We start from the raw sequence: 17,325 nt of genomic DNA, 5'->3' as shown, positions 1-17,325 counted from the left end.
TATTTTTGCATTTTGCACATTTAGTTTTGTATTTGTATCATTAACAAGTTTTTAACACGGCAGATAAATAAAAACGTGAACAGACGTTTATTTCTCTATCTGTCGTTTATGACAGAAAAACAAACAAAAAAGGACCAAATTCAGAATTAGGCTGTGAAAATTAGGTTGTGCTTTTTTTTCCTGCTGACCCTGAGAGGCTTCCATCCTGTAACTGTAGAAGTTGTTTGAATCTCATTTGTCGGTCGACATTTTTTGTGTTTTCTTGAGGGAGAAATGGTCTTTATGAGCAAAGGTTTTCCTTCTTGAGTTTGAGACAAACCTAGATGTGTTGCAGTTCTGCCCTTCTCCTGGACGCAGCTTTCAGAGAAGAGCAACTTCTCATTGATTCCAATGTAAAAAAAAAAATTAAAAAGTAAATTACACTAAAAAAGGAAACCTCATTGCATTTTCACATCAAATCTTTACAGTTTAATAAAAATAGAACATATTTTTTTTATGGATGAGTGGACGGCCCACCTATGGTTTCCCAATGTTTTGGGTTGTTATTGTCAATGCTGCTGATAGGAAAGAGATTTTGTTCACCTGACAGGTGAATTAAACAGATTCTAAAGCAAAAACTGGTTTGGAATCTATTTTTGAGGAGATGCAGTTTGTCCGTTTTGAATCCTGAAGTTTTTCCAAACAATTATACACAGAAAAATGAGGAGAAAAACCTATTAAACACCCCCCATACTGACCTTTCATATTTAGACCCCCCTTTCAATATTTTGGAATTTTCCTACAGTAAAAACAGGAAAATGCAGACAATTGTCACAAACACAGGAAACTGTCATCGAGTTATTGACCGGGGGTGGGGTGGGGGGTGTTTGTCCGCTGCTGCCAGTCCTGACCAGGCAGCCACAGGTAACCCTGCCCCCCACCCCCACCCTCCTGCATCCATTTGCTATCATTATGCACTGCTGCCCCCTGCTGAGGGCCCGTGGCTGTGGCGTCCATAAGGTCAGACTGGGGGGGGTGTGGGGCTCTTTACTCACGTGGGGGCTGCAGCGATCGATGGAAAGCCACCAGCCACCACAGGGGGCCCCGGGGGCCCTCTCAACAGCAATATTAGAGATGTCTTCCTTCATGGGGAGGGGAGCCTGTGGGAGTTCATGTGGGGGGTGGGGGTCAGGGACGGCTGGAAAATGAAGGTTTCTGTGGAAAATGAAAAGCTTTTCTATTTTTAATCCTTTTAAAAATGTTCATAAACTTTATTTTCTTCGTCTTTTTTTTAATCTCATCTTTTGGATTTAGTTTGTCATTTTTTTAAATCTTTTATTTTATTGCTTCCTTCTTATTTTTTTTGTATTTTTATTTCAGTCCTGTTTTCTCGGTCCATTTCCTGGACGGTTGTACTTTCCATTTAGTTGAGTTTTTGGGTCATTTTTCATCGTCTTTCTTCATATTCTTTCCTCAATTGTTTTGCTTTTTCCTCGTCAGTAAAGCAGCTGTCTGCAGACGGGTTGATGGTTTGATTCCCAGCATCTGTTGTTGTGTCCTTCAGGATTTCAGTTTGATGTGAAAACATTTCTTTCTAAATAAGAGAGTGACTTTATTTCCATTTATTTCAACAGCTCTTCCTTCAAGGCAACAAACAAACAAACACTGGCTGTGAGTAAAAAGCAGAGGAAGGACGGGAGCGTGAACGGTAGAAAAAACGGAGGAAAGTTCACGGGTTGGCTTTCTTCCTGCCTCTGGATTTCTGGACGAGTCCCGGCGACGTCTGGGTGCTCATCTCCACCAGTTTGGACTTGGCGGGAACTTTCCGGGATGCTGGAGGCTTTCTGGGGCTTTTCTTCACTCCGTTTACCTCTGCAGGAGAAAGTAAACGGATGCTACAGAATCAGAACTTTTTTCTTTTTTCTTTTACAAAAGGGGCTAACCCACCTTTCTTTTTCACTTCTCTCGTCTTCTTGATAGGGGTGTCGTTAGAGCCCCCCTCCTCTGGTTTATCTGCCGCCATCTTTCTCTTTCTTGTCTTCTGGAGAGAAAAAAGTAACAGTGGCACAAATGAGATGAAGGTCTTTGACCAAACTCTTCAGAACCAGCAAGGATCCAAAGAAAATCCTCTAATCTGAATTCTTTCCCCCCCCCCTCCTCCCCCCCCTCCCTGTGTGACGGCGCCGTCCTCCCTCTGCTCTTGTTTCCGTCGTTCTGTTGGCGCGGCGCCTGCTGAGCTGAACAGATTGGTGAGATAATTACAAACAAAAATCGGAGCAGAGGCCCGCTGACCTTTCAGGAGGAAACGCCACGGAATCTCCCAGAAAACCCGGAGCAAGACCAAAAAAAAAAAAAAGGAACGAAGCAAAAGAGCAAAAATGAAAGCAGGATTGGTGGGGCTGCTATGAAGATGAACTTTAATCAGAGGCTTGAAGCTCTGTTCTGAACTTAGAAAGCTCATAAGAAAATCTTAGAAGTCCTCAAAGTTATCTCATCGCTCTCCAAAATCTTAATTTGACCCAAGAATGCAGGAAATCTTCTAACTCTGAGGGTGCATTGAGCCCCCTCCCGCCTTCAGCATCTCCAGACCAGAATGGAGTCCAGAGAAGCGGCTCCTGTTTCTGCGTTGGTACCAGCAGATGGACACGTGCTGACCTTGGCAGGAGCAGGAGCAGGCGCCGCTCCGCTGACGGCGGTGAACTCCAGCTGCCCGTCGTCTTTCTGCTGCAAACTCTTGAGTCCGCTCTGCAGGACGGAGCGCAGCTTCTCGTACCGAGGCTTGTCCTTGTACCCCAGAGACTTCACCTCCTCCATGAACCTCTGGATCTCATCTGCAACAGGAGGATTTTTAGACCAAAACATGGAGCAAATGAATAATGAATCCCACGTCGTGTTTTCTTTCAAAATAAGGCCCCGCTTGGCTCGCCGTCTGTGAACTAAATGCAGTTTGTCTGCTGGACCTGAGCAAACCGACCTCGCCTGTCATCCCGATGCGGACTCTGGCTGCAGCGACCGGTCGGGCTCAGTTTGCACACAAACGTCTCTGCTGCTCGTCCACGCGGAAGGAAGCCGGGCCGACGTCTCTTCCTTCAGGTTTAAAGAGCCGACGCCGCGTTTCCCCAAACAAACGTCAAAACAGACATCTGCAGTTCGGGCTAACGCCTGCTGAGCGTTTGTCGGAGGATTTTAACCTCTGCCAAAGACCCAGCTGCTCTACAGTTCATAATTACATAAGGATATATTTTTTAATGCTTTTATTGTGAAATGCAAATTTGAAACTTGAATAATATCTGAGAAAATATATGTAATAATAACAAAGTGTGCATCAGGGAATTCATTTTTGATCATTATAAACCGACAGAACAGTTTCTTCAGTTAATTGAAGCTCTTATATCAACGACTGCTTGAATCCCATTGGCTGATATGAATGAGGACCATTACAGTCAATTCCCATCAAGGAGAGTATTTGTTGCCCTTTTCAAACAGCTCTAAACATTTGTTTCATTTCTAGTTTGAAACATTTTAAATGGATGAAAAGATGACGGGAGTGGGACTTTAAGGACAAATGCCCCAAACAAAGACGTCTGTGGATCCATTTGACTGTTTCTACCATATCAGCAGAATTTAACGTCTGGTTTTCATTTCAGTTCTTTTTATAAGGTTAAAGTGTTTTCTTCTGGCTCACAGCTAAGATGTTTTTTTTCTCTGTCTGAGCAGGAGGAAGGTGCCAACCCACCCCGGCGTGCATTGTTCGTCTCTTACCGGGTTTCTCTTGAGAGGAAAAACACTTGGACATAAACTCTGAGATGTTTTCTTGACTCCTGTGGGAGAAAAAAAACACACAGAGAGCAGCTGTTTACTTCCACCTGAACACAGATCAGTTGACATCTGGGACGCCCCGCGTGAAGCGGCGCCGGCGCTCCACCTGATCTTGGAGTCTCTGACGTAGACGGGGTCTTGGAGCTTGTCCTCCCAAGGCAGACGTCCGCACAGCCACTGAACCATGCAGTAGGACAGGATCTCCAAGTCGCCCCGCCTGCAAGGAGCTGCAGACGAACCAAGACGTGAGGAGCTGAACCATGAGCACGAGTAACAAGATTCTGAGCTAGGCCTGTACAATAAATCGCAAATTTGTCGTTATTGCGATGTCCATAACGCAAAATACGGCGAAAATCACAATAAATGCCGAACCTTTAATCTGATGGCAGCTTGAAGTGTTTAATGAGTTGAATAAATCCATTTATGCGTTTGACCAATCAGACGGAGCCTTCATGTTAGATGTTTGCCTCTTATGTAGACGAGGGTCATTTGGAGTGTAAATTAAGGTATTTTGACTCTTATTCAAATTAAATTGTTGCATTTTCTGTTTTTGGTTGTTTTGGTATTTGTACATGCATCAAAAGTTATGTCATCATCGCAATGTTGATCATTAATGTCGTACATCGCGAGTTTTCCTCACATCGTGCAGCCCATTGTGAATGAGAGCTTTCCAAGAACCGGTTCGACTTTCTGCACTAACAATATTGACTGTCTTTGTTTCATTTCTGAGTTTAGAAAAACACTTTGACTGTGATTCCAGAAAATCTCAACAATCGGTTTTAACTCAAAATGTAAAACAGCAACAAAAAGTATAACTTTAGCATCAATCCTGTTTTTACATTTCGTGTTTTATATTTCTTTAACATAGAAATAAACTCTCTTTTTTCCACATTGTAGTTATATTTGGGCTTTTGGCAAAGGAGATGTTTACATCCAAAAAGGTCAGATTTTCTCCTCGGCCTGATCTTATTGTGTCTAAAATGATTGGATTCGCTCATTTCCACGGCTGGGTTTCATTCAGGATATGAGTTTAATCATATTACAGTCAGTAAGTGGATCTGAGTTTCAGAGCGGACTCGTACGCACCGACTCCTTTGTGGGCATCGATGCTGGTGAACTCTATGGTTCCATCGTGGCATTTCTTGGGATCCTCCTTGTACTCTTTCAGGACGCCATCAGGAGCGTATCTGTATGCCAGGCCGTAATCTACCAGATAAACCTGCACAGCCAGCAGAACCGGGAAACCAGATGAACCCGCTGTGATCAACGAGAAGAACGGACAACTTCCAGAACCACAAGTTCTTTTTGGACTCGAAATCTTTGCTCAGTCTAGATTCTTTCTGGCTTAAATAAGTGACACAGCTACAGTCCATCAACAGAAACAAAAAAACAAAACAGAGGACAATTAAGCATAGAATCCTGAGGGCTCATTTTTATAGTGTCATTTAAAAACAACACAAACAATCCATTATTAATCTCCAAATTAAATACCCGCGCCTGTTCCAATTGTGTTTGCTAAAAATAATACAAAAATAAAAAAACCTCTGCTGCTTTCTAATCTTTAGACACACACCTACACCCACACACAGCAGGTTAGAATAGAGTCTAATGAAGCGGAATGAGGGAGCTTCAACCAAAACCTTCATCCATCCCGGCTTCCAGCAGCAGAGCTGAAGGCCGGGGGTTTCCCCACATGAACTGACCTGGTTGGGGTCACTGTGGCTCAGCATGAGGTTGGACGCTTTGACGTCGGCGTGCACGTACTCATGCTCGTGGATGAACTCCAAAATGTCCAGCTGAAAACACACAGGAGAGTTCAACCACATCTCGTTTATTGTCTTGCTATAGACAAACAAACACTAGATGGCAGCAGAGATGCTGTAGCTGCAGCTGGAGCTGTCGTAGCTGCAGCTGGAGCTGTCGTAGCTGCAGCTGGAGCTGTCGTAGCTGCAGCAGAGATGCTGTAGCTGCAGCTGGAGCTGTCGTAGCTGCAGCTGGAGCTGTCGTAGCTGCAGCTGGAGCTGTTGTAGCTGCAGCAGAGATGCTGTAGCTGCGGCTGGAGCTGTCGTAGCTGCAGCTGGAGCTGTTGTAGCTGCAGCAGAGATGCTGTAGCTGCAGCTGGAGCTGTCGTAGCGTGTTCAAGTCTCGTTCAGGTTTCCCAGCGTCAGACTTCACAGAGAAGGAAACTGCTTCAAAGTTTTACATGTTTAATTCTACATGCTAAACAATTGGCATAATGCTTTAAAAGATCTTCATTCAAGGCTAACCGGGAAAACCGGAGTAGCTGGGTGAACGTAAAAAGAGAATACAAGTAATCGCTGTTTTTAAAGTTTGTTGTTCTCGTTTTTTAACCCTACCTGGAAGTTTTGGCAGATCCACAACTATTCAATTCAATTCAATTCAATTTTATTTGTATAGCCCAAAATCACAACAACAGTCGTCTCGATGGGCTTCGAAGTAAAACATGAAATCAAAAGGATCACGAATACAAAGAGTTCAATAGAAAAATACTAAAATGAACTAACAAACTGACTAAGCTATACTGGCATCCCTGCCCTTAGACCGCCCTTCGCGGTAAGGAAAAACTCCCAAAAAAACCGGATTCCGGAAAAAACGAAGAAACCTCAGGGGTGCCCACATGAAGGAGGGATCCTCCCCCAGGACGGACAGGCGATTTACCAGAAATCTTAGAGAAGAATTAACTTATCTAAATCTACAACTACATATATAAAAGTCCAGCAGACGAGCTTCATCCAGCCGTGGTTGTGGGGACAGTCAAAGGCGCGAGTCGAGCCGGAGACAGGAACCACAGCCACGTGTAGGAGCAGGAGCAGAGACGAGGTAAACGGTCAGGTACAGAGCAGAGACGAGCCAGAGATGAGCCAGAGGCAGGATCCACAGCCAGGTGTAGGAGCAGGAGCAGAGACGAGGTAAACGGTCAGGTACAGAGCAGAGACGAGCCAGAGATGAGCCAGAGGCAGGATCCACAGCCAGGTGTAGGAGCAGGAGCAAAGGCGAGGTAAACGGTCAACTAAAGATGCATTATTATATAAGCTCGGAGTAAACTTAGTTTTCTAGAATCTGTGTTTAGAGTTAAGCAACAGAGATTTCTGCAGCCCTAAACTCTGTGTTTTGACACAATGCAGTGCTATGTGTTTTAAGCTAATAGAACACCATTCTCCTCATCAACCAACCAGGCGGAGACCGAGCTGCAGGACCAGTTTTCTGGGGAATCTCTTCCCACATTCTTCAAACTTCTTCTGCAGGTCTGTGCCGAGTCTGTCAATCACCATGAAGCGATACCTGCCAGGGGCAGAGAGGGAGGTTTCTGCTGTGTGTTCCACAAGAAAACCCTCCCGATCTCAAGTCCAGAGTCAAAGACGGGGGAACCCGGTCTTACCTTTTCCCTCCTTTCTCATGCAGACCGGAGCCCCAATAACGGGGAACCCCCAAATGCTTCAACTTCTGGGTCTTCATCCAGGTCTGGACTGCAAGACAAGCAAAGAAACAAAGACTCAGAACAGACTGGAGAGCCCAGATCCTGGACTGTGAAGACAGACGTTTGTTTTTGTTTTTTAGCGCTGGCCAGCGTGACCAACAGTTAATCTGCTGCAGGGACAAATACATGAATAAAAGATGAGCCTTTGGTTTCTTAGTAATACTGCAGTTAATTGTCGGGGGGATTGACATTTGGAATGTTATTATATTCAATGCAGAGCTGTGGCCCCCAGAGCCCAGTTCCCCCTTCAGGCCAGCTGTTATCCTCCGCTCTAACATCCTCTCTTTAATTAAGAAAGTTTGATTCTTTTATTTGTTTGCATCGGATTGGAGGTTCCCGTGACGGCGAGGAGTACTGACGAAGAGTGAAGCTGCAACTTACTGAGATCGGGCTTGGCGGCTCTCATGTAGAAATGCAGCTCGGAGAACAGCGGCCCGTTTTCGCTGGGTTCCTGTGGCAGAAAATGTAGTTTTTTTTAAACGACACATCAGCTCTGGATTTGAATGTAAGATCCTGGAAGTCACAGGATCACAGCGAACTCACACAGAAAAATGAAAACACTCTCCTGCTCCAGAATAGTATTGCAAAAAGTCAGAAACACCAAATCAATCAATCTTTATTGGTAAACCGCTTTAACATCTACCAGAGATCCAAAGTAAAACAGTAAAATCCACGTTAATAGAAACACTAATAGAGCTGGCCTGATTGTCATCCACTCTGATGTTAAAACCTAATGTAAAATCTTTTAACAAAGATTTAAATTCATGAGGATCTGGCAGACCTCACGGAAAAAGGGAGACGGTTCCAGAGTTTAGGGGCGGCCCCTGAAAAGGTTCTGCCCCCCGTAGTCACAAGTCAGTGGAGATGATGACAGGAAAGATGAGCAGACTTGTAAAGCCTTACCACTTTGATGACGTACGGCGCTTCTTTACCAACAGGTTTGTCAGAGTTCTGATCCGCTGAGGATGAAGAAAGAGATGGACAGCAGTTTGCGTAACACATCTGGAAATGCTGGCAGTCGCGTCACAAGGGTCAAACATTCATCTCTAACTGCAAAGCTTTTCTCACCCAGATAAATCAGGCCGAACCCCCCCTGGCCCACCGGAGCTCCCAGCTTCCAGGATTTCTTCCCGGTGTCTGTGAGAACTTCTCCAGGGGGAAACTCCTCGGCCAGCTTCCTCTTCGCAGGAGCTCTGGCTCTGCCGGTCGCTTTGGCTTTAGGGGGCATCTGAGACATGGGGGGGAGAGGGGGGGCGATCAGAGGGGTTAACAGGATTCACCCAACAGAAGAAAAAAAACCTACAAAAACAATGATTTTGATACACAATCTATGTTTAGACACATTTGAGATGTTATGTTTTATACGACTCATCAGATTAAAAGGATCATTTTCTAGGAAACTCCTTTTTTGATTATGAGAAGAAAGTAACAAAAAAAAAAGATTTTAGAATTCGGATTTTTTAAAACCTGGAACCAACACAATAAAAATTATTGTATTTATTTTTTATTTTTTATTCATTAAAGCTTCAATTATAGTTTCACTTTGGTCATTTGCATGTTTGAAAATAGTTTAAAAAAAGAAAAAGAAAGACATTATGTGTATTCAAGTGAAAAGTACAATTATAGCATTGCAATTTTGAGATTTGGAAATCAGATGAATTAATATTACGGAGATTATTATTTGTTTGCTCTTTCGACGGAAGACTCATTAAAACTTAACACGTAAGAAGTCCCACTTTATTAACATATATCGGTTTAAAATCAGCAGTGAAGCTTTCAGCAGACTGCTCGCTTTAAGTTAACCTCAAATCTGATGGCAGAAATCCATTATTTGGATAAAGTGGGAACTTTGTTTATTTATGTGACGCATTTACAAAACCAGAAAACAAACACGAACCATCCATGGAATATTTACCAAAAAAAAAACACGAACACGAACTCCAGGCAGCAAATAACTAATCAGCATCACCAATCTGAACGTAATACGCAGTAAACACAGTTGTTGTTGATGGACAAACGGCGTCGAGCATTTTTAGATGACCGGTTAGCTTGAGGTTAGCTAACTAACTGCCTCGTTTTGATTTGTTCCGTCAAACTGTTACGATATTTCGCAAAATAACGGCGTTTTTTTGCTGTCTGTCCCGATTTACCATCTAAATATATATTCTTAAGGTGTTAACAAAACATACTTACCGCAATATAAATGATCGCGGTTGATTTAGGGCTTAAGTGTTTACGGAACAAACTTCCCGCAAACTTGCCGGTCAGGAAGTTGCGTCACTAAGCCTCGATTGTCTATTGGTGGAATGACTACCGGAAGTAGAGATACGGGATTTTTTTTTAAACTGTATTGCCCAAAATGAAACGTTACTGTCCCCAAATAAATATTTGTTTAGAAAATAAAAATGTAGAAAAAACTTTAAAAAAAAAAATTAAAACAAAATTATTTTTTTTAATACATTGCAAATGCAGAACGTAGCATTAAAAACATAAAAAAGGTTTCTGAAAGTTATTTTTTATTTAAAAAGAAGCAGTAACTATAGTTGAGAATTACTTTAAATATATGGTTTAATTTTTTTTAATTTTTTTTGTGGCCACAAACAAACAAAAGAAATCCCATCTACCTTCTTGAAAACATCAATCTAAAAGTAGTATTTAATAGGAAAGATCCTAGGAACATGGTCAAACTGCAGGAAAAAATGGAGTACAACAGAAATGAATTTCAAACAAAGAAAACTTTTAATTAATCATTAAAGTTTAAAAAGATGCATTATTTTTGAGGATGGGAACATACTAAGCGGTATTTACCAATAAAAAGGAACACCCAATTACTATTGTCATTTTTCAGAAAATAGACTCTATACACAGTATAAATGCATAAACCTAAAAATAAAAAATGGGAACAGTTAAATATTGATAAAATTAAAAGTTATATGTCTCAAGTCTTTTTTTTTAAAGTCTCCACACTGTAAATAAATTGGAGCCCACAGTATTTGAACAGATCTCACTGTGGGTCTGACTCTTGAATCAGTAAAGAGGCCTGAACATGAGGATCTGAGGACTATCAGAGGTTAATATGGTAAAAGTAACAAAACAACTAAATTAAAGTGACTCTGTCTTTCTGATCCTGGATGAAAGTCCAGGAAAATCCTGGAAAATGTCCCCCTGAAGATCCTGACTTTGTCCCTTAGTATAGTTACTTTGCAACTATACTGACTTTCTCTGCCTCAGAGCTAAAACTTCACTTTTGTCCTGATTTAGAAGCAGGAACTTCTCTAACATTCACATCCTTAATAGAAAATGCAGTTAAAAAGGTTGTCAATGTCATGTCATCAGCACAGTTAGATTTATATTACCCATGTGTGTGAGTCTGTCTATTAGAGTTTAGATGTCCTCAGGTAAGGTTTAAGCATCCATATCAGTTGAATTATAAGGAATTATCCTGCCTTAAGGATAAGAATATCCCTCACTTGCTCAAAAAATAGATGGCTAATTCTAAAATATGTGCAACAACCTGTCTGTTTCGCTCCCGGTAAGAAGCAACAAAACTATTTCAGAAAAGAGTCAGATGGCACCTGAATGCTAGCAACAGAGTGTCAAAGGTGGGCCAACCTAGATCCACAGGGTGTTTGGTCTGGAGATTCTACCACAGCCGAGCACCATGCTGGCCTGTGCACCAACCAAAGTCTAACCGCTGCCAAATCCGAGTCATTTACCTGTTTATATTTTGCACCTGTGTTTGTATATATTAAAATAATAAAAATCCAGTCAAATCATCCATTTGTAGATAAAATAATGTGTCAAATGCAATGATGCTGTTTGTGCACTCCGATCTGTTGAGTCTGCTTGATCAGAAAATGTGATTAAGTTCCTGTGGTGTCAACAAAATGAAGAAAGTCAAAAAAGGAGGAGCTTTAAAAGCTTGATGGTTAAATCTCTGACCCTATCAGGGTTTTCACTTTTAACACAACCACATTTTCACAAGAAAGAATTAGTTTCTATGAAGTTTTATTCAAAGACTTTATTCACAATGGATGAGGATGACAGTGACAGATGAAGGTCATCCTTCCTCACACGCAGGCTGAAGTGAAAGAGCTGTTGTTGTTTTCAGAATTTGTCCTGTAGTGTTTCTTCATAAAGAAGCAGGAGAAACTTTGCTTCAGCAAACATCTCGCTGCCTGTGCACCTTTGACTCCTGCTGCAAATGCTGCATTTGAATAGGTATGTAAATGTGCACAGTCGTGCCATTTGATACAAACATATCAGGTTTCAACTGCAACCCAGCGCACAACTCATGAATAAGATATTGGTTCTTCAGTGTCTTGTTTTTTTTTTTCCAGGTGCCACATCGTGGAGGGAGCTGCTTTACCTGTTTGTCCACAAAGTACAAATCAGAAGAAGTTGAGTGATGTCTCCACAGAGGAGAGAATGATGCCTGAGCTTAGCTGACAACCACTTTCTGTTCGGAGATTTAAAGGCAGAGATGACGCGCTGCGGCGAGCAAGAGGAGCATGCAGATGAAGCCAACAAACCCCAGAAGAGGATAAGCAAAAGTGGAAAACATGTGTCCTTTCCTCCTGATGAGCAGATCGTGTCCAGCTTTGTTGAGGACAGAGACAGAGCAAGTAAGACGTTTAACCACAAAAGCTGGAGTCTGATCATACCTGCAACTTCTGCGACTGCAGATTCTCCAGAAAATCAGACAAACTTGATTGTTCATATTTCAGCTGAGCGCTGTGTCACTATGGAGGAGGTGCTGGAGGCCTACCAGCAGAGCTGCAGCAAACACCAGGTCCAACCCAAAGAGAGGATCCTGCAGCAGCTCCAGGTACAACCCCACCTCATTTCCTCTGATCCGACAGGCTTGTGGAGCAGTCCCAGCAATATATATATATATATATTTTTTTTAACTTGTCCTGTCCAAAAGCTGGGCAAACAGATGAGAGCTGAAGGCCTCTTGTGTTGGACATATTTTACTTTAACAACAGGGGTTATGAATCTTCTGACAAACCAGAGGTATGTCTGAATAAACCCCTTTTGTAATTGAGGCCAAACTTTATTCATTTTAATCATGTTTGAAAATATTTTGTGTTGGACCGGACGGAAAAGGAAAGAAGGAAAGAAGAGAGAGGGATGTTAGAGAGAGGGGGATAGGAGGGAGATCATAGGGGGGGGGTGCAAAACCATGAAGCAGCATAAAGCAACAAGCTACTGGGTGTTTATCATTACGGTAAGGTTCAGATGTAATACAAATCTCAAAGGGCGGGGTCTGCCTACACACACACTTGAATGTTATAAACACACCTGTTAGCTGCAAAAATGTCCACATGTCAACATGTACACAATACAAATAGTGTTCACAAATGCATACTTATGCCTTCAAACCAACTAGTGTGAAATATTAATTAATAAATAGTCCCAGTAATATTTTTGCCACAAAAACCCCCAAAAAACTGTAGTTTCATATAATTCTTGTTGGTTTGAAGTAAGTGGAATATTCAGCATATCACATGTTACATTTAAGAAACCCAAAATTTCTAGCAAACATTTGAACATAAAAAAGTGAAAGCATAAAGGCAAAAAGCTTATTAAGATTAAAAAGATTTTGTACTAAATGCAATAGCTCAAACCCTTTTCATAGTATATGAAAGAGACATCAAGAAAAAGTTCATGTTACCAATAAAAATGACATTTAAAAGCTAACTCACCAGCAGGACAGTTTTTTTTTTAAATAATTCTCACTGTTTTGTGTAAATTTAGTAAACATGAGTTTGACCTGAAAAAGCTGGACATTCACATTCCATGACAGATAAAAGCTGCAGAGTGAATTATTGCTTTGAGAAGTGTTTGTAACTCTGTTTTTGAGCGGCATCAGCAACTCTGCTCATAAAATAAACGCTCCGTGCAATGACATTACAGCTCGGCAGCACGGATCGATATGAACGCTACAGCCGTGCAGGAGCTGAAGCTGTCGGCGCCCGCTGCAAAGCCGGGCTTTATTAAAACAAAGGCGCCTCCATGAATCAGTCCAAGCGACACGTGTGAGCACGCACGGCCTGACTCAGTCTGCTGCTGATCTGAGAGCGTGTGGACTTCATTTCACTCATGTGGCTGGAGCTGCTTCAGACAGGCTCACTGAGGCGTCCTCCCTCCAAACAAAAGGCTATAGAGCAGGTTAACTGGAAACAATTTACCTCCGACGTTTTCCTACCAGTAAGAAAATCCATTTACAGTTTTTGTGAGGCGTAGCGTCATTGGTTCTACAATGACTTTAAGAGCAGAATTATGAGAAAACCCCTAAATATTCTGTGGAGGAAGCAAGCAGCTTCCTGCGGAAACAGCGGGACTTCCTAAAACACAGAGGAAAATGGTTGGATGAGAGAAACACTTGTAGAAAAACCACCAGGCATTGTTGTAGAACAGTTGTTGATTTTTTTTTCTTATTAGTAATGATTTAGGAATGCAATTTCTTTGCATCTAATCTTGCAAAACTTTATAGACGCTTTTTTTCAGGAAAAAACTATTTTTTAAAAAGTGTTCTCCTTCTTATCATTGATTTTCCAAATTACCCACATATAAATGTTTTTTTTTTGTCTTTTTTTAATGAACAAACTCGTACATGTCTTGCTAAAAAAACTTACATTTTCAGGTAAAGATTCCCAGTCATTTGATCATGTTCTGACAAGATTCTGTTCTTCATTAAATGTTGATCTGGGAGATGTTTGGCTGATCGTCCAAGTATCTTTTTTCTTGGAACTGCTGATGGGAATTCAGATTGGGGGGGGCGCAGGTGTCTTGCGGTTCCTTTTATACGGCCACCTTAAACTTCATTAAGTTGGTGTTGTTCACCTTTCGAAACATCCCGTCAGGCTTCAAATCTGCTTTCACTGAGGTGGTTTGGCAGAGTTTTCACATTGTAAGCCCTTCCTGACGCAACCCGGTATTTTCAAGGCACAGGGAGACCCAGATAGGTAACGGCGTAAAGCGTCCAAACTGGATTTTTGGCTCATTGCACGGCCTGGGAAGTGGACCCAGATAACCTGAATCCCACACCCAGCCCACCGAGCCATCCACCTGCTAGATGCATCATTAAGTTTTTGAACATGCACTCATGAGGTACGGGGGATGCTGTTGTTCGGTGTCCTGTGGTCGTCAGTGAGGTGAGCGTACTGGGTACTTACTGATTGCAGAATGCAGCACGGGTGTGCAGGTGAAACGTCAGCGCCTGTGGGACGCCCGTATGGGATGCCCACACAAACTACACTCTGATTGCTCAATTTCGTAATTTCTAACAACCAGGCTGCACGCAAGGAGTGCGCACTTATCACTTATAGGCAGCACTAACTGGCTCCTTGCGCAGTTTACAGGATGTGGGGGGGGGGGGGGGGGGGGGGGTCAAACAAAAGGAAAATCCATACAAAACGTCTGCGTCTCACCTCATCACCCTTATTTCCCCTTGCGTGTTGAATTCGTTTTTAGTACGACCTGTTGCCCCCAGGTTGCTAAAAGAAGAAATTGTGCATGTAAATGTTTGCTCTACAGGCTCACCAAGCGACATTGATATGTTGTGCGGGCCACCGACATGCATGGGTTTCACCCGCAGACGGCCGTATTCCCCCGTTAGGTCAGTTTTGACTCAGGCTTAAGGCTGAAGATGTCATGTGAGCCGACATGAATGTCCAGCTATCTAGACCTTGTCAGAATGGTCAGCTATTGGCAGAGGTCTCTTTGTGGCTCAGAGTTGGAGTCTTCCTCGATTCACCTTCTGTCCAGATCACAACTTTGATGTCTTCAAAGTAGTCATCTGTCCCTTAGGTCAACTACAAAGTCCTACTCTGACGGTGTGCTTCTGCTAGACTGTCTCATCCATTTGTTGGGTGTTGTTTAATTTTCCTAATAGATCGGAAGACTTCTAAGTGCACTGGACAGCATGGACCACAATGCACTGCTTCTTCATCTGGGTTTTGTATTTGGAGTACACCACTTTTTGTCTCAGGTTTGAAAGTAACAGAGAGGTTTTGTGTTGGAAAAGGTTTTGAGTTTTTCAGACACATCTTAACATAAGGAAGGACATATTTTCTCTGTTTCTCCCTTTTCCTCAGCTTAATCCTACAAATTCTCCTTGTTTTTGGCTTTTGCTTAAGTCTAACAGGGATAACTGCAGTTTATGTGGATCTCTTCTGTGTTGGTTCCTTCTGAATGTGTTGGCCTGATTTCTGTCTGGTGTTGAAATGTTCTAGTTTATTAAACTTCAGAATAATGGTCACCAACAGTTGAACTTGCAGTATTGCGTCATTTTGTTGCAAGTGAGGAGATCTGCCTCTAATTGAAAGGAGACAAAACTCTCTGTACATGCAGATCTGTTACTCTCACCATCTCACATTTATTCTTCACATACAGGAAATATTAATTTTCACCCTGCAGTAACTTGAAACACAGTTTACCATTTATAATTAATTTTATGTACACAGTTCCTTTACTTGGACCGGCAGTATTAAAGCACCGCTCTCCACCCTCACCCCGCATAAATTTCACTTGAGATCAAGGGGAATTATTTGTGGAAAATTAGAGACTTAGCAGTGCTTACATTAAGCACACAGCCGCCGTATTATCTCTGAGGTGCTAATGAACCCGACTGCACTGGAAACAAATGTAGGTGGTCCTCCTGAAAGAGTCAAATATGTAGAGTTAAGCATTAGTTAAGAGGGGCAATATTTAGACCAAAAGGGCTGCATGCGAATGAATCTGTAATAAGACGATGCAAATCGAAGAGATGGAACGCCTAAAGAGCAAATTTATTAAATTAGGTCTTTTAAGGCGCGAAGCGTTTTCCCCTGAGCATCAGCACTGAAGACTATTTAAAGCTTTCTCCGAGCCCCCGTGGGGCCCTTTGCACTCCTTTGAAATGCTGTAAGTGGATAAAGCAGCATTGCTGTTGGTGGCATTTTTGTAGGAGTCGTAAACAATGTTAGGTTTGGGCTGGTGGGGGCCACTGAACTGTAACTTTTTACAAATATTTAAGCTTTAACTTATAGGGTCAAACAAGGTTTATGTCAACCTATAGTCAAACTTCTCAAGTTTTACGTTTTTTTTTTACATTGAGAACTTAAAAAATGCATCAGTACTGTTGGTTCCACCAGCTGTGATCATGAGAGGCCACAGTAACAGTAATCTTGACGCTGGTTCAACACTTTTTTAAGGGTTTCCACAACTAAATACATCACAAAGTGAAACCACCCTATCCAGAATTTAATTTAGGCTACGTTCACACTGCAGGGCTTAATGCTCAATACCCATTTTTTTTTTTTAAAATCTAGATTTTTTTGCAAGGTCGGAGCCAGTTTAGCTCGTGCTGGTTTGCGGCGCCTTCCGTCCGTGAAACCAGGGTTCGACTCCGGGCTGCTCCCTGTTCCCTTCTCTACCTCTGTGCCGGTCCCAAGCCCGGTTTGAGAAGGTTGCGTCAGGAAGGGCATCCGGCGTAAAACATTGCCAAATTTACCATGCGACTTGTTCGCTGTGGCGATCCCTGATGGGAGAAGCCGAAAGTGGTAGAAGATTTTTTTGCAAGGCCGTTCACATTTTCAATTAAATGCGAACTTTTGTGATCTCCTGTGTGACTGTGTGACCGTGAAATGCGCAGAAGAGTAACCAACGGTGAACGACGTCACTCGTTGTTTGCGGAAGTAGCTAACGTTAACAATGGATGTTAACAACAGTGTTGTCAACAGCTGAGCTTTTTTGCATTATAACATTTATTTTCTCAAAGGAGCCAGCATAATTACAATCTTCTAATTTTAAGAAGAAAATGAAAAAGGAGGATAGCAAGGATTTTGGCCATGCCGTTTTGTGGAGCAGTGTTAGCCAAGTCGGTCTCAGCAGCATCGTCCGCCATGTTCTTGTTCCCGCCCACTTCAACGCAGAATGATGACGTTTGTAGCGTGTCGATGACGTACGGATCGGAGTCATGTGGCCTGGCCGTTCAGACAGCGGTCGCATGTAAAAAGATCGGATAAGTGTCGGATTCAGGA

At 42.4% G+C, this 17,325-nt stretch overlaps 2 protein-coding genes across 3 annotated transcripts in view; one reads left to right on the top strand and one right to left on the bottom strand.

Annotated features, from left to right (window-relative positions):
- Nucleotides 1-1,566: 1,566 nt before the first annotated feature.
- Nucleotides 1,567-9,653, bottom strand: vrk1 (VRK serine/threonine kinase 1). The gene is made up of 13 exons (XM_004082147.5): nucleotides 9,491-9,653; nucleotides 8,366-8,525; nucleotides 8,201-8,256; nucleotides 7,679-7,748; nucleotides 7,199-7,286; nucleotides 6,993-7,101; nucleotides 5,502-5,594; nucleotides 4,885-5,017; nucleotides 3,905-4,025; nucleotides 3,742-3,800; nucleotides 2,635-2,810; nucleotides 1,927-2,020; nucleotides 1,567-1,851 (listed from the first exon to the last, which is right to left on the bottom strand). The coding sequence occupies exons 2-13, from the start codon at nucleotides 8,523-8,525 to the stop codon at nucleotides 1,709-1,711; spliced, it is 1,302 nt and encodes a 433-aa protein (XP_004082195.1). The 5' UTR covers nucleotides 9,491-9,653; the 3' UTR covers nucleotides 1,567-1,708.
- Nucleotides 9,654-11,604: 1,951 nt separating this feature from the next.
- LOC101170478 (protein phosphatase 1 regulatory subunit 37) overlaps nucleotides 11,605-17,325 on the top strand; it is a 49,155-nt gene continuing 43,434 nt past the window's right edge. The window contains exons 1-2 of one of the 2 annotated variants that reach the window (XM_023951989.2): nucleotides 11,605-11,922; nucleotides 12,025-12,125. In XM_023951989.2, the coding sequence (XP_023807757.2) occupies nucleotides 11,781-11,922; nucleotides 12,025-12,125 (243 nt within the window). In that variant the 5' untranslated portion in view covers nucleotides 11,605-11,780. Of the gene's footprint in view, nucleotides 11,923-12,024; nucleotides 12,126-13,118; nucleotides 13,511-17,325 lie in introns of those variants that run through there. The other variant, XM_078941114.1, reaches the window with a different exon arrangement.

The sequence above is a fragment of the Oryzias latipes genome, chromosome 22 (genome assembly GCF_053564925.1).
Source record: "Oryzias latipes strain Hd-rR chromosome 22, Olatipes_Hd-rR_3.1".
NCBI lineage: Eukaryota > Metazoa > Chordata > Actinopteri > Beloniformes > Adrianichthyidae > Oryzias > Oryzias latipes.
Note: the sequence above shows the minus strand (reverse complement) of the source record. Positions and strands in the feature narration are given on the sequence as shown.

Bases quoted from the DNA above. Each gene is read 5' to 3' on its own strand.
- vrk1 (XM_004082147.5), bottom strand. From the start codon at position 8,525: ATGCCCCCTAAAGCCAAAGCGACCGGCAGAGCCAGAGCTCCTGCGAAG. The intron at 2,811-3,741 runs GTAAGAGACGAA...CTCCTGTTGCAG, and splicing joins TTCCTCTCAAGAGAAACCCG to ATGAGATCCAGAGGTTCATG. The intron at 1,852-1,926 runs GTGGGTTAGCCC...TTTCTCCTGCAG, and splicing joins GAGAGAAGTGAAAAAGAAAG to AGGTAAACGGAGTGAAGAAA.